This window comes from Taeniopygia guttata, chromosome 2, assembly GCF_048771995.1.
Source record: "Taeniopygia guttata chromosome 2, bTaeGut7.mat, whole genome shotgun sequence".
Lineage (NCBI taxonomy): Eukaryota > Metazoa > Chordata > Aves > Passeriformes > Estrildidae > Taeniopygia > Taeniopygia guttata.
Genome location: NC_133026.1, coordinates 77,441,420 through 77,458,435, shown reverse-complemented (window position 1 = coordinate 77,458,435; position 17,016 = coordinate 77,441,420). Strand labels below are relative to the sequence as shown.

Genomic DNA, 17,016 nt, shown 5'->3' with positions numbered 1-17,016 from the left:
AAAATAAATTAACTTCTGCAACTCATAACTCTGATAGAAAAGTTGTAGTTATGATTAAATTAACTAAAATTATTGAATTATGATTATGTTTTTGAGACAACACCTCTTTGAAAAGATATTGTCCCACATGTAGAGCAGTAGTATGACAAAAACCTCTAAAGCAGAGGCTTAATTTCTTGAGGAGAACTTCATGCTCTCAGAAATGGAAAAAAAATGTTATTAATTCCACAGAGCTGAAAGTGAAGCAGGAAGTTCAGCATGGTAGAAGCCTCCCAAAGAAGGCATCTCTCTAGTCCCCTTTCCTCAGAGCATTCATTTCTGCCTATATGCTGATAAAATTCTCTTCTATTCACAACTCCTATGGATGGCAAAAATACCATCCTAAAATGTACTGAGCCATTGAAGAACTGGTCAGTACTGACTGAAGATTGGTTTATCAGGGCTGTTAGGTTACTTTGGCATGCTGAGGAAGGGGGAGCACACTGAATGTAATCACCAGCTGTCGCCTCCAGGGGATAGTTTGCCCAATTTGACTCTTCTTGGAATTGTGGGGTTTGGGATGGTGTTTTTAGGCACCTGCCTACAAGCTTTTCATGGGATAAATTTCCTTTGGGCTGTGGTACGTGGCCTCTGCATGTGCTCTGCAGTGTCAGTCTGAAAAATACAATATTTTAAATTGAAAAAACCCAATCCCTCACTTTATTGAAATGATGTTTTTATGTAGGCTGAACACGGTGGGTACTTTTCTCTCCCCATCTCTCTTAACCTTTCTAGAATCAGATACTTCTGCAACAGCTGGTGGCTCGCTGGACTGAGACAGAATTCAGCCATGGCTTTTCACAGACCTTTCGCTGGAAATGTTCAGTTCTGGCCCGCAGCTGCCCGGCTCGGAGTGGTTTTGCGGGGGAACCCGGGAGCCCCTCAGCCGCGCCCCGCAGCGGCGCAGGGCGAGCGTACCCTCCCGTCCCGCTCTGTCACCAGGTGTCCCTGCAGGCCAGGGGACAGCCCAGGCTCCCCCACCGCCCGGCTGGTGGCACCCGCAGCCCTTCCCTGCCGAGGCACAGCCGGGATTTCTGCTGGCTTCTCACTTCACCGTGGCGATCCCACAATTACAGAGCGCGGTGATGATACACCGACCGTGCTGAGGGAAATACGGTGTGGCCAAAATGCTTTGCCTTGTGACCTAGTGATGTACTGATCTTTGCTTGTGATGCGGTGATCTCAAAAGACCACAGTTTAGCAGCATCAGCCTTAGAGACTTGCATGAAAGGATGTAAAAGTTGAAGTTCTTAGTGCATAGGAAGGTGAAAGACATTCTGAAGATGTGGAACACTGAAATGCAGTGATAAGAAACTTGAGATTTTTCGTGCCTTTACATTTTTAGCTTATTGAATATCAAACAGTTAATCTGCTTTACACCTTGAATAAGAATCTGCTAGTAGGAGTTGAAATTTGTAGCAAGCCCTCTCTTTGGGTGCTGAGTATCTGGTTTTGTTTATGTATTCATGCAAACCTTCATGGGATGTATTTAGGCATGTGAGTCTTCACAGACAAAATAATTCTGTCACAGCAAATCCTGAGCAGTGGTTCTGGTATAACTTATTCCTGCTTCACAAACATGAGGCTTTGTAGTGTCAAAAATAATGTATGGTGAGAAATGGTGAGGTTGGATTCTCACATCGTCCAACAGTAAATCAAATAACTTTTAAGATGTAGAAAACTGTTAGTTTCCAACTGTAGTTGAAGGTGCACAAAGCGTAATTTATTTTTACTGTCCTTATTATAGAGGGGAAAAAAACCCAGTTGTAGCCGAGATACTTACAAATATTTAAAATACCTTGAAAAACAATATTATTCCCTGTACTGTTGTTAATGAGATGATAAAAATAATTTCTAGCTGAAAGACATACTCAGTGTAAAACTGAATAGGCTATATATTTTGAGGTGGACTACTTGCTGAACTATTACTGTTGTCATTACTGCTTCTGAATGTATTCTGCATTGTAAGAATTTTTTGGATTTGTATAAACAGTAAGAGAAGTAATAAATTACATTGGGCAAGGAGGATGTACAGGATGGGGCATAAACCTGGAAAATGTTTCCATTTCACTTAAACTCTTTCCAAGCCCTCTACATTAAATATTTTTCCGGTATTGCATAACATTTTTGCCTTTGTTTTATACAGAAGATGTGGTGTTTTGCTCACGGAGTGGTCCTGCAGAGCTGAAAGTAAGAGCTTGCTTCTTGCCCCTCCTAAGCAGGTTCATCTCTTGCTGCCAAACTTCAGCTTCTGTGCCAGTGAACTGCATCATGAGTACATTTGCATTTTGGAGGATTGTTTTCCTTTCAGGAAGCCATCAAGCAGCAGTTTAGAGCAGTTTCTGTTCTCTCACCTGAGCATGTCTTCTGAGTTTATATTCAAAAGGGAGACAGAAAAAACAATAAAATTTATTCTCAGGGGTTATTGTCAAGCTGCTTGGCCAATAGGGTTGAAAACAAAGGAAAGGGAGGGTTTACAACTAAAACAGCAAGAAACCCACCAAATTTCAGTGAATTAATAGTTTATTTCCCTTGTTTAAATAGCACTTCCACAGTGGCAAGACAAGCTGTCTCCTGTGAGCCTCAGACTCTCATGTTCCATTAAGGCCTCCAAAGACCCTCCCAAGCAAACACACACTCAGAGCATCACTGGCCTCCTGCACCTCCTGCAGATATTACCCCAGGGAATGGCACATGACTCTTGTGTGCTAGCTTTTGGTATCTAATATTAACATTGCTTTTAGACAACAAAGTGGTTCCATGGTGTTTATTTACTGATGAGCCCTTTAGAGCTCCCTTCCTCAGATGTTCTGGATTTTGACTCATCAAACATATGTTGCAAACATAAAACCTCTGTTAATTACACAAAATAGTTCATTATAGAAGGTAGCAGGTAGCTAGAAACATTATTAAAAAAAAAGGAAAAGGAAAAATGAACTGCAGCAGTGCTTAGGGATGTTTAAAGCAAATCTGTGACAGTTTCAACAGTCACCTCGTTTGTAAGGTCCAGGTATCAATACAATCTCCCAACACCCCGTCCCATGGATGCTCACTCTGGTGTGTCTGCCTTCCCAGAAATATGTAAAACAACAGCATGGAAAATTCAAAGGAAATAATGGTGTGAAGTTTGAGGAGCTAGGAGAGAAGGTGTAAGAGCTGCAGTTGGGAAGGCATCCTATTGCACTGCTGGGACTGTTATTGGTGGGGCTTGCCACCAAAACCCCTGGTTCTTTAAAGGAATGCTGCACTGGAGGATGTGGGAATTTACCACCTGCATATGGTAGGTGGGCTATTCTGGCTCTAAGTTTGGGAGCACTGGCTCCAGCTGCCAGGAAAATATCTGCTCATGAGACACAGTTTTTATGGCACCTAGAGGAAGGAGGCCCATTTTTCACAGCTGCAGAACAGCCATTGTAGAGAGTTGATAACTGCTGCTCGGCTTTCTCCTGGGCTGTCAAGCAACACTCAGGCTTTGGTTTTCCTCCCTGGGGGTCTCCATGCATGTCACAGAGACTGGGAGAGTGTTTGCTGTGGTCATCCAACACATTCAGAAGTGTCATTTACAGGCAATGGTGAGGCTTCTGCTCCCTTAGTGCCATACCTCTGCTTCTGTCAGTACTTTTTTACATGTCTGCAGTAAGAAGCCCTTTTCCTTGGCATGGAATAGGTCTTCCCCCAGCAGCACAGATGCTGTAGACCTTCAGCAGAGCTGCATTCTGCCACCTTGCCACTGATTTTTGGACACAAAATTAAGTGCTGTGCAGAACCACCCACAAGTGGGAGATTTTCTGTCTGGAGTTGGGTGCTTTCTCATCTGAAGTCTGTACATGCCTTTGGGGGAACAAAATTGGTTATATTTCAATATACATCATTAATGGAAGAGCTAAATGTTATCATTACTGATGGAGGTCAGAGGAGGGGCTGCTGATGGGTCTGAGAGAGAGGAGACTTTCAAGACTACAAGCTAAGAAGGTGAAGTAATAATGCTATTTGCCCTCATACTGCATGTCTTACCTTTTCCCTGCTTAGATCAGGCCCTTACTTTCTTAGGAAGAGTGAAATAAAGCCTATAAAGTCCCTGAAAGATAAAGCTTAGTTTGAGAAATGTCTACCTGGCCACCATGTGACTCTGTGTGCGCTGTTGCCTTGCTCAGTCTGCTCAAAATGAAGCAGTGTGGCAGCAATTCCCAAAGTTGTTTCCAAATAGGCTCTGGCCTTCTGAGCCATGGGAAGTTGGCTCCCTTGGTCTGGCCTCATGTGCGGCACAAGGGCAGTATCTTTTTCTGAGCCCTAGCCAAACTTCCTTTTCTTTGCCTATTTTTTTTTTTTTTTTTAGCATGGCCTCCTGCAAGGGCAGTGCTCTGGGCAAGGAGAGCTCGGGAAGGTCAGGGACCACTCTGTGCATGGGACAGCCATGCCAGCAGCCAGTGAGCCCGTGCCTGGGAGTGGGGCAGAGACAGACCATTTGCTGGTGTAGATACCCTGATTGTCTTCTCCGCTCTGCTCAGCCTCCTGGTCTCAGACAGGAACGTGACTAGATATAAGCCAATCCTCTCTGCAACCATGGCTGATGAGTGGGAAGAGGGAGCTGGACATGGCAAGAGCCAGTTCAGGGTTCTCTGAATGTCCCCTGGGTAGCCCTGCACCAAAGTCCAGGAGAGACATAGCTATAGTTCCTAGCCCTTCACAGATGCCAGGGGCATGAGAGGGTGGTCATGGAGCCCCAAAGGCAGGAGACAAGAAGAAATAGGCAGGAACTAAGGGGCTGACAAGGTGCAGGAGATACTAAGGCTGGATCTCTGCTGTGGGCCAGTGTAAGGAGAACTGAGGCACCAGGATCCCAGGGGGTCATGGGCAAAGTTTTACCATTTCAAGACCATTTTAAAACCAGTGGCTGCTCAAGTGTCAAAACACTCACAGTCTTCTCACTGGCTCAGATTGGCTCACATTTGGTCATTTGGGAATACTTAAGGAATGTGATCAAAATAAAAAAAAAGAAATTGATTAAGAATGCTTTTTCAGTTTCATAAGAACAGCTTTGGTGACCTGCCCGATAGATGAATCTTCTCCTGACACCTGAGTTTGCCTTGGCCTTGTTATGTGTAGTAGATATAATTTGTGCCATTTCTAATATGATATATGTGATATTGAATATTTGTTAGAATATACATGTTTGTATTAGGATTCCCCCCCCCTCACAGGCGCAGGTGAGACCGGGTATAAATTGGAAACTGATTTACAAGTAAGAAGGTACAGCTCGCCAGGAGATGAGCCATGTCTGGGGAGGCACAGAAACCCCAGGTGCTGATCGTTCGCGTGAACGACCCGAGATGAATATTATGGAAATCCTCAAGCAAATACATGTGAATACAGCGTTCCTGAATTCCTGTAAATTTCATCAAGGGATTCAACAAACTCCAGACACTGATTTGTTCTCCCTCATCACCAAAAAAGAAAATCTTATTAACATATGGACTCTGAATAGAAGAAAAGACTGATTGCTGAAATCTTGGCCTCAGGCGGAATTTTCCCTATAAAAACCGCTTGTGCCAGGATGGAAGTGTGTGGGCATGAAGGAAAACCTCTGATGAGGCTGACTCCTTGTTGCACACCCAGGGCCGACCCCGGGCTCGGCTCTGTTCTTTCCTTGTGGTTGGCTAGATAGAATTTGATTGCAAAATAAATATTTTATTTTTCATATTAATTTGGCTAGACAAATTTTCATTTATAACAGCCTGATGAGAATAATGGTCTCCCTTTAAATACTAAGCCTCTGTTTAACAGGAATGATAAAAGTATTTGATTTGGTGTGGAAAAAGTATTCTGACCATCGTATTTCCATATAAACAACACTTGGAGGCTCTGTAGAAACAAAGAGCTTTCCTTGCATCATTTTATGGATACCTTTAGATTTCATTACCTTCAAGTTAAGACCTTGCAACTGCAGCATCATGCTTGTAATTCAAAAACAATTTGAGTGTTGGATTAATTTCTCACCAGGAGGTATATTTTGCTTGTTCCAAATGAGAAGAGCATTTTAGACTATGTCAGATTATCAGATTTAATAAAAGAGAAGAAATCAGAATCATGAATCATATGCAAACTGTTAGAACTTTAATTAAAGTAATTAGAATATGAAAGTTATCGGACAATACTGGAGCACAGATCCCCCTCAAAGAAAGCATGGATCATTCTTTTTAACAATGCAAAAAGGTACATCTATGTTAAATACATAAACAGCACTCAATTTTAGTGCAACATATACTTTTATACTTCTGACCTTAGCAGTCATTTTAAAAATGTACAAAGTTTTAACCTTCATTTTTGTTTAAAGAAAACCCACATGTTTAAAGCAAAGCAGAACAGTCATTAAAAAAACATACCATCAGCTTTAGCATGTGTACGAATTACAGAAAGCAACATTTATTTTGAGATAAACTAACTGGAATTCTACAAGTATGATAGAAAATGATGCATGAGGTAACATATTATTTAAAATCTAGGATCCCTGTACTGTAGTTCCAAACAGTGCTCTGGCTTGATACCTACAGTCCTTGCAAAATTGACTTGTTTAAGTAGTCGAGGATGGCTATTAGGCACACTGCTTTGCATAAAGACAGCTTTATCCTAAGAAAGAATCGGATGTTGATGCTGAAAGATATTCTGAAAGAAATGAAAACCCATTGATACCTCACAGGTGAAATATGCATTTACCTAGTTCTCAGATTTACCTTCAAATTATAGGAACAAACTGAAAAATGGGGCCTTTTCTCTACAGAAGTGTGTTGATTGACCTTAATCTCAGGGCAGCTTTGGCAAAGTGTGGCTAGCTACTGCTTTTGCCTCTTTCAGCACTGTTAGGCTGCTGAAAACAGAACAAGATGTTGTCTTGCAGAATAATCCATAGTCAGAGGGCCAGGCTGGGAAAACATGAGGCTCCCAAACTTCCTTTCCCCTCTTTCCTCAGCAAGAGTCTTCAGATTTTGTGTTGCCTTTATTTTAGGATGCTGCTTCCAGACACTACTTCTCACTCTCAATTTTAAAGGTATTTCTGTAAAACTAAAAACAAGTCAATTTTAGAGAACCCAAAGGCACAATTAGAACAAGCAAATATGAAGTCAGTATTTTTAGGCATTTCTTTGACACTGTTCCCTGTAGTATCCAAGCATCTTTCACCAGCATTAGTGAATGTTACCCTTATAGCACCCCTCTGAGATTGGAGAACCCTCTGTGCTTGTAGTATCATGTTACAAATGGCGCAGTCTGACTTTGCCTGATGTGGCCAAAGCTATCTTTGTTCAGAAACTGCATGGGAACTGAGAGTTCCCGGGAGTTACCGCTACACAGTTTGGTTTTCCTTCATGATGACTTCCTGCTGTGAAGACAAAACAGTTCTTGGCTGCTGCTCTGTACTTTAGGTTTTGCTCAATGTTTGTAGTTTCCTTCTAGACTGACCTTGTGGCTGGCCCTGCTCAAGTGTGCAAAAATGGAGAGCAGGCTGTGTGACACTGGCTTCGCCACTGCAAAACCTGCAGCAAAGTTTGCTCTCTCTTGTGCTCCTTAGCACTACAAAGTTTGTGTTTCTCGAGTAACTAGGATCTACTAAGATGCCCAGTAACCTTTAAATGCCAGAGAAGCTTTCCCTAAAGATGAAAACTGAAGGGCTCATTGCTCTCTTTGCCCACCAGTATGGTCCTTGCAGGGTAACACAGTGCAGGGTGCCTTCAAAAGACATTTCAGCTCATTTATTTGCAGCCATCTGTCCCTCTCTGTCCACATATACACACTCACTCCTCTGCACTCACATGTGCTCCTCCCCAGGCACTCTCAGAAGCTTCCCGTGTAGGGGAAATAAGTCTTTATCAAAGGGACTGCTGCTAAGATGTGCTGCCCAAACCCCATGAAATGCATTTCAGCCATCCCACCAGAGAGAGTCAAGTCCACTTTGAATTTCTGTGGCCTGTGGTGGTAAAATGCCCTGTCAAACAGCACAAGCAGCGCAGGGGGCTTTGACACTACCTGCAATCCCAGCTTGTAGTCTCTTATCACAAACTCTCCATAGGTGTTTGGCTTCACAAAACTAAGGCAGGGATAGTAACACCACAAAATAACCTAAATTATCTAAAATAAGGGAACAGACAGAGCAATGTTCTGAAAGATCAAAACCTGACATGATTTGGGCTTGATTGCCTCTATGATAGTGGGGGCTGTTTCTGCCATTTGAAACACAGGTTAAGCCTTGCATCCTGTGCATTTGCCTTTAAAAAATATACAAAGATATTGCAAATAATTTTATTAAACAAAGTGAAAAACTTGATGATGGTAATAAGCAAGGAAATGTCATCTACAAAAATAGGTATCTTTAACTTTTTTTGAGATTTTCCTTTTGCAGTTTTGTGGTGCTGGCAAACTTGGTGGATTAAATCTGTTGATCTAAGTAACCTGTTAATTTATTGCCTGTAGCCTTCCAATTGTTTCATTATAGCTTAGGAGGGATTTTTTGTTCATCATAATAGGCACAAAAGCAGAGTTATATTTGTTTTGGAGAGCAAACTACAAAATTGAACAATGAACGATAGTTCCAGACTGTTGTTTTCTGCACGTGTGCATACACCTTACTTGCCACCCAGGCAGTAGTCTCCATAAAAGTTAATGAAATTTTTTTTTTTTCAGTTCTGCAATTTTTCCTTTGCATTTCTGTTGCGCTTTTTTTTTTGACGTATTATAGATAAAGCTGCTGTTCCAATTTTTACATCCATTCCTAAGAGGGAATTTCTGTGCTCTCATTTACAGATAGGCCAATCCATTCTATTATGTAAATGTAAGTATTTACTCTGCATTACCTTGATTACAAGGGAAGTTATGAGAAAGGGTAGATTTTTTAAATGCTGAATGATGCACATTAAGAGAGGTGGGAGGAGCAGGTAATAAGTGCAATTGCTTGCTGTTTCTGGGCAGTTTTTCTTAGAGAGTTAATGGGAGAAGTGCAGTACAGTACTCAAATACTTTATCAGCAGATACAATAGCTTATTTTGCTTTGCTCTCATTGTGGGCTCCCAGAGGGTGGGAGGGTACTGTAAAGCTGGCTGTGCAATACCAAAGTTTTGTCATCAGTAAAAAAATCTGTGCAGCTCAACATTTTTGCTCACATATCTACATTGTAGGCCCTATTAGGCACTGTCTCTCAATCCTGAACTAAAAGCCTAAAAAAAGGAAAGCAATCTTAAGTCCTTTAAGATGCAGGAACCTCTCTAGGTTCCTGGTTGAATCAGAGAACAATTTAGGTTGTAAGGGGATTGCAGGCAGTTTTCTTGCTAAGTCCCCCTCCATTCAAAGAGGGACCACCTTTGATACAAGACCAGGCTGCTCATGTCCAGATGAATTTTAAACTTAGTGGATTACCCTTGTAAATCAGACTTTTCAACTCATTATACATTCAGTTGTAAAATATACAAAACCTGCATGCCTCAAACTATTCTGTGCTGCTCTAGGGATGCACTGCTAACTTTGCTGGAAAAGTCTGGGTGAAGGTTTTCACTAGAAAGTCACAAAGTGGCTGGAGTTAAGAAATTAACTTGAAGTAACTAATTTAATTCTTGATTTTAGATAAGGACTCCCCCCAATTCCTTTTGCTTCTTGAATCTCCTTTTCAGCTTATCAAATGTGAAGTAAAAAACAGTCAATCAAAGAAGAATTTTGTTGTAAGCTACTTTTTAATCACAGCATTAGTTGACATTCAGTCAGCATGACGATTACATTTTCCTTTTCAAAATGCCAACAGACAAAATAAGCCTAGCAGGAACCTTCGGAAGAAAATGAGGATATATCTGAAGACACTGAACTCGGAATGACAGAAGATAATGAGGTAAAACAAATAAATTGTTTTGAGCAGTGACAAGGTTTGGTAAAACTAAAGAAAGGCTTCCCCTTGGATTACAGACAAAAAAGCATCTAGAATTATACTGCTACTCTTCTGTTTTACTCAGATGGATTGGATGTCATGGTTATGAAATACTGAGACTGAAGCTCATTCTTTAACCCTACAATTAATTTGCAGGAGCTGCAGCCAAAATGCCATTCTGTGCAAGTCTGTGCTCCAAGCCCAGCCTAAAGCTCGATCCCTCTGCCCCCATACTTTGGCCTTTTTGTTCAGAAGGTGCCAATTACTGAGAAGTCTGGCAGTGATTTTGCTGAGGATTGCATCTATGCACTGACAATTGAACTTGGTTCTCCAAAGCAAATCCACACAAGCTGCCTGAGCCTGAGCTTGGAGCCAGGGTTACGCTGCATCCCATGTCCTCCCGCTGCTCTGCAGGGCTGCTGCAGCTTGTGACCATGCTTGGATACAGTTTGCTGCTAAGTTGATGATTCTGCCTTTCACGATGCTGCCAGGCTGCTATACAGTGTATTGCAGTGTAGAGAACAAATTCAGAGCCCCTCTTCCTACCTGGGACTCTACTACAAGCACCCACAGTCTGTTCTGCACTGCAACCCCTCCACAGGACTTTACTCCCTTCAAAGCAGATGGTTTGCTGCACTCTAGTAGAAAGCCAAACATGAACAAGGGAGGGGAATCCTAACATTTTATGATTAAGCTGGTATCTAGGACATACCAATTTGCTACCAAAATTTTGATAATTTTGTCATGTTTAATTAATACTTAAGTGACATTTCCCCAATGCAGCCCTGTCAGTTACTCAGAAACTGGAAGACATGTAGTGCCTCCTTACTATACATTATAAAACCTGCATGCTGGTTTATTTCTGCTTTATTTTCTAAATCATCTTCAAAGATGTTTCACACCCCTGTCTCAAGGCTACTCTACTGGGAAACCAACATACTCAAAAGTGGTGTTACATGGACACACTGCTTCTCATCAGTTCCTCTTCAGGACAGCTGAAAGGGAAATAAATGGTGTTTTCTGCCCTTTGGTTCCCTCATTTCCACACCATGCTGCTGTCTTCAGAAGGGATCTACAGTACCTATAAGATTTTCAACATGTCCTCTTTCTCTCCCATTCCAGCTCACTAATCTAAATCATGTTTTAGCTTAATGGCATAAGCTGCTGTTTCATTTATTCTTTTGCTTAAATTGCAATTAAAAAAAATGGCCTAGTATTAGCCCCACAGTGAGATCATGTTTAGACTCGAACCCTTGTTCCAAGGAACCTTTCAAAGGTCGTAACAAACTTGCCTGCACAACACTCTCCTATACACACCCGTACACGTGTGCATGGCATTCCAAGGGTTACTGCCACTATCCCCAGGAAACAACCAGCTGCACTCGAGCCTCTGCCAACCATGCCACAGCCACAAGCCCTCGGTGGGAGGAGCAGCCCATCCTGCCGCCCCGCGCTGTCCTGCACTGGACCAGCAGGGGGGCTGGGATGCCGAAACTGCAGGATGCTCCATTCCCTTGTCCCCTTGCAGCCCGACACAAAACCGTGCCCACCGCCTCTGGCTGCCCGGCCCTGAAAGCATCTTTTCTGCTTCTTTTCAAGCACGCGGCGCCATCCCATGAAAGAAGGCGCTCCTGCCTTCAAAAGGTTTCTGTTCGTGGGCCGTGGCCTTCCGCTGAATCAGCTGCATTCATCAGCCAACCCTCCGTCTGGGGCTGCTTCTCCCTGGCTGCAAATTCGGTGAAACACCGAGCAAGAGCCAGATATAAATCTCCTGCTCAAAGGAAATATTTAGCAGCAAAATGAGTAGAAAACAAAAAGACTTCTCTGTTACTTACCCAATCCTCTCACTTAGGCGGCTCTATCTAACCAAGCAGGGATCTAAGCCCTCCTGGAACGGCTGTGCCCGGGGGATGCGGGCGGGACTGCCCCGTGCCTGGGAACCCGCAGCTGCACCAAATGGCTTCAGGCACTGGCTGAGAGATGCAGAGCTTTGGCCATCAAGTTCTGTGCTTGGTGAGCGTGCGAGTCTGCTTAGGGCAGTGAGAGGAAAAAACCTGCAATGTTTTCTTTAATTCTGAAAAAGGAAGGCTCAAGACACATTAACATAACTTATTAAAAGCCGAGGAACATTAATCCACAGCTTATTGGCGTTCTGCTCTTATTTCCCTCTGTGTGAGCTGCTCTGCAATACAAGATGTAAGATGCAGATCAACTTTTTTTCTCTTTTTATTGTAACTTGGATTGTGTAATTCAGTCTGGAAAGGCCAAGTCTCCACATGAATTCACTGAGATGACAGTGCTCCAGCTCTCTGACACAGAAACTGGATGGGTTTCTATTGCAAAATAATTACCACAGAGATAGATAACCATTTCATAAGCAACAGCACAAGAGAGACATAGCATTGTACTAGAACTCAAGAAAGTACTTTTGGAAAGGAAGAAGTGCCAGCATCTACCTGATAGACACTATCAGTGATGCTCTGACTGGGGCTTTGGCCACAGAGGATGTCTGCCCACTCCCAGCCTGTAGCCCATCACAATGGCTGCTTCACCAGCGCAACTCAATTTGCCACTAACAGGCAGCAGCAAGGTTTCAGCAGGTTGCTGAAGCTCCTGTCAACATTCCCAGAAGCAGGCTTTGTGTCTGCAAGGGACAGAGGGAGAGCTCCCTCCTTGCTGAGCACCCTGCCTGTCCACCAGCAAGTACCTCGTCCAGCACTAGGGCCTGGCTGGGACCCACTCCCTGCAGAAATATCATCACATATTGTTAATTCAGCAGAAAAATGCAAAGAAATACATGACCTGCAGGAAGCAGAAAAAGATGCAATGCATGTGTCCTTATGTCACTGCTTCAATTCTAGTTCAAATCCCGCCACTCCTATGCTCATTCAGTATCTTGCAAAGTAAAGGACTTATAAGTATTACATACACAATCAAAACTTTATCTTTTACAGTGCCGTTAGTTTAGCTCTGTATAACCAACAATTAATTTTTAAAAATTTTCGTTTATCTTTTATCTAAAGTACAAGCCTCAGTGTTATTCTTTGTTTTCAGATTTTTACTTTTTGGTGCAATCATTACACTGAAAGCTGGTAAGGCTCAAAATTCTTCAAAAGTACCACTGTTTGAATTTCAGTCATGTACCAAAAGAAATGCACACATTACACAAAAATATTTTCCTGCTTCATCTCTACAGTTCCTGAAAAACTGCATCTTGTGGACTTGGAGAGAAATGTACTGGAGAAACCAAAACTACATGAATAGAGGAGACCTCAAATGGTCACTGTAATCTATAACTGTCTATATACACCTTATATACATATGACTGTTTGAGAACCTGTATTCAGGAATGTGTACAGTTTATACCCTGCACACATTAATTTGTCTGGGGTTTTTTTAAAAAGAATTTGTTTTAATCTACTGTCAAAAAGTATTTACCTTGTGGTGACACAACAAACATGGTTACTGGTTTCAGTTACCATCCTAGCGCCACTGCTCATTAACCGTAAACTGATTCAGCAAATCTGTCAGTTAACAGAGTAATTTCTACATTTTTTCTTATTGTATTTGAATATGTAGGTACAAATTGGCACAAATCTTTCCAATAAAATGTAAAGTTCATTGATACAATGCCTTTCATGATGGCCATAACTGGTTACTATCAACTCAGTAGTTTTGTAGAGACATTTTTAGCTGAACTTGGAAAAATAGGAAATGTATTGTAGTTGAAAATAAATGTACATAATATACAATATATATATATATTTATACACATGTGTATGTCTACATACACATATACTGATAAAACATTTAAAGTAATGTTTAGTTTTGATCAGTTCTCTGACTGCTGGGACTACCTGGCAAACAAATCTAGAAACAGAATTTGTCCACAATTAAATAATAATTTCCACAACTTAGAAAAATATACTTTTACTAATAAGGTTTAAATTAACTGATTTATGGATATAGGATGGAGGATAATGGTTTCCAGACTCTCACATGATTAAATCTGAAAGCACCCAAGCTACTACAGACCGGTAACAAACGCTGCCCCGCAGCCAAACACAGAAGAGCACAGAAACACCAACTGCTGTCACAGCAGCATCGGTGACACCCAAAACCTCCCTGCTTCCCTCACCTCTTAGACAGCCTTCATTTCAACCCAGCCTGAGTCTCCCACCCGTCCTCACGCTGTTCTTTAAAGTGCACTCCAGCCACAAGCACAGCTCCGCAGGGCTGACGTGAACAGCTCCTCACTCCCCCACAATGCTGCCTTGAGAGCCAACAGACCATCTAAGTCCCTAATTTTCAGCTTAGAGGACCATCAGTACTTGAGCTTCACCACATGGATTTTGATCTACTGCATAGGTAAATACATTATAGCAAAACATACATTTGTGTGTGTGTGTGTGTGTGTGCATGTGTATAGAAGTATATATACACATGCACACACACGTGACTATGTGTACATCTCTATATAAAAGATTTAATGGAACTATGTGTAGTAATATAATCTAGCATGGTATTCTGCATATGTTATCTGATCTTATTCTTTTTTAATATAGAGGCACCAGAAATAATTACAGAGCACAAATCGACCTTTAAAAATTAAAGTTAGGTCAGTGGACAAGAACTTTGGTAAAGCTTGTCAATATTTATTTTTGTTTTATTCAAATACAGTCAAAGTCTATCAGTTGCCATCACCCTCTTCACAAGAGGAAAGTGCATGATTTTTTTTCCTAAAGAAAATAATATGTAAGGTGGGAATTACTGATTCAAGAAAATTCTGAATTGAATGTTTATATTTTTCAAAAGATTACTATCTTTCTGATGGAATGAAAGCTAACAGAGTTCTTGTCCTGTGTGTATTTTATTTATCATATGCATATTTATATAAATATAAATATAAATATATATATGTATGTCTCTGTTCATGTACCTGTGTGTGTATATACACATCCACACACTTTCAACATGACAGAGGAACCTGGTTTTCTCCACTTTTTATGGGGAGACTCACACGTTCCTCCCTGTCTTATACCATGTGCAGTATAAGCTCTGGTGATGAGGCCAAACAAAAAGATATAGTTCACCATAGTATATTAGTTTATGTAGCAAAGTCATTTTCAAGCAAGTAAAATAAAGCTCTGTATTCCAAACTTCTTTTCCATTTCTCATAAAGAAAAGGAAGGAAAAGGAGAGAGGGCAGGGAGTGGGGTTATGGCAGTAGCATTGAGCCAGTGGCACATGGCGGTGTGCATGTGCGAGCGTGCGAGCGCAGGTCCCCACACACACAGGCGCACAGGAGCAGGGCTTTGGTTGACAAATGCAGATTGTCCAGAGAAGGTGGATGCATAAGTAAGGAAGACTCTACAGTGATGCAATTGTATCTTTTATGCTTGTAGGAGTGAGAAAAAAAATTAAATTGGGAAAAAAAAAAAAAGCAAAGACCTCTTTTTAGGTCCCTCATCAGTGAGAGCATACGCAGTATGCTAGAGAATTTATCTGAAACCTTTTAAATCAAGGCCTCTTTATTACAAAAATAAAAACAGACAAACAAAAAAGTATGAGAGATGACAAGATGCTGAAGTGTCACTCCAATCGTCCCTGCAGAGAGCAATTGCATCCCATTTTATTATTCATTCTCTTCTCTCATTTCCACGATGTCTGTCATTTCCTCTGTGTGAGGCATGTCGGTCATTGCAGAGTCTTCACCTTCTGCAGCTGTCTCATTCTCATTCCTCTTCTTTTTCTAGATTGAAACAGGCATCCAGAAACCTATCAGTAAGTTGCGCATGAACACGCTCCCATCAACTCTGGCCACTGGGAGAAGTGAGGTGACAATATGGTTTGTTTAGAGTATGTTATTAAAAACTAGAATATTTGTGTCATATTTGTGGCTTGCCACTAATGACTTGGCTTAACTTAGAAGATTTACATAGCCTTTCTGGGGCTCAGCTTTCTCCTTTCTAACATAAATGCAGTCAGGCATTTCTTATGTTAAGCAACATCCAAAACAGGCTTCAGCAAGACTGGAGAGAAGAGAGCATCTGGAATCTCTTACATCACAGACTTTTTATTTTAAAAAAGGAAGGAAACCAAAAAGTGAGAGAAGAAAAGCTTCTCTAGGGAGGGAGGTGAGGTAGCAACCTAATTTCTCAAATGTCAAACTTCAGGAATTTTACAAGATGTGAGCATTCTGGCTTTTCTTAGTGTTGCTGATCCACTGTGATCTCTTGCCTCACCAAAGCAAAGTAATATTAGAGTATTTTTGGCCAGCGGGAGTAGAAGGTCATTCAAGAGTCCTATGATTCATCCAGGATGTCCTGGATTAGTAAAGCTAAGAAGAGTTCAGGCCCCTAAAAAACAAGTTGAAGCATCTGTTCCTTATTACCCATTTCTCAGCAGGCTGACTAGTCTTACTGAAAACAATTGTACAGCTGACAGAATATCCCCACAGGTATTATTGATTCAGGTAAGAGTTCCAAAATTTCAGAGGTGTCTATACAACATTTGATCTGTATCTTTCCAACTGCAGGTCAGAATAACCTGGTGTAATAGAGCTACTGGTTGGCTCTGTCACTGTCACACTGAATAAAGAATAAATTAGGCTGGCACAGTTGTTACTCCTACTACCAGCACTCACCAGTTAGAAAAATTAAGAACAATGTCCCTGGCCAGCAAGACTCTGTGAGCTACTATGGTAACACACTAGCAGGGTGGATGTTGTGAAACCAAAAGTCAAGATAAGCCGTTTCAGTGTCTTAAAAGTTTTACTCTTTGGTTCTCAAATTAATAATGACAGACATTAGGATTCTTCTCTTGTCTTATGAACCTTATACACTTTTGATCTCTTACCATGGCCTGCACTGTCAGCACATATCAAAACTGATTTTAGGTTGTTCCAATATAAGGCTTTTAGATATTCCATCTTCTGTAGTTTGTTGGTTTTGGTTTTTTTTTTTTTTTTTCAAAAAAGAACTGGTGGGTATTTCCATTTGGTACTTTGTAAGAAATCTAATTAAAAAAAAAAAAAAAAGTCACTGCATAGATTATATTTTCTGTTCCCATCCAGA

General features: G+C 41.4%; 1 protein-coding gene across 4 annotated transcripts in view; it reads right to left on the bottom strand.

The window, feature by feature from the left end:
* Nucleotides 1-1,740: 1,740 nt before the first annotated feature.
* The window catches only part of ANKH (ANKH inorganic pyrophosphate transport regulator), a 115,486-nt gene continuing 100,210 nt past the window's right edge, over nucleotides 1,741-17,016 (bottom strand). Inside the window, exon 12 of one of the 4 annotated variants that reach the window (XM_030267082.4) lies at nucleotides 1,741-2,406. In XM_030267082.4, coding sequence (XP_030122942.1) covers nucleotides 2,347-2,406 — 60 coding nt within the window. In that variant the 3' untranslated portion in view covers nucleotides 1,741-2,346. Of the gene's footprint in view, nucleotides 2,407-6,131; nucleotides 16,958-17,016 lie in introns of those variants that run through there. The other 3 variants (XM_002187310.7, XM_072924286.1, XM_072924285.1) reach the window with 3 other exon arrangements.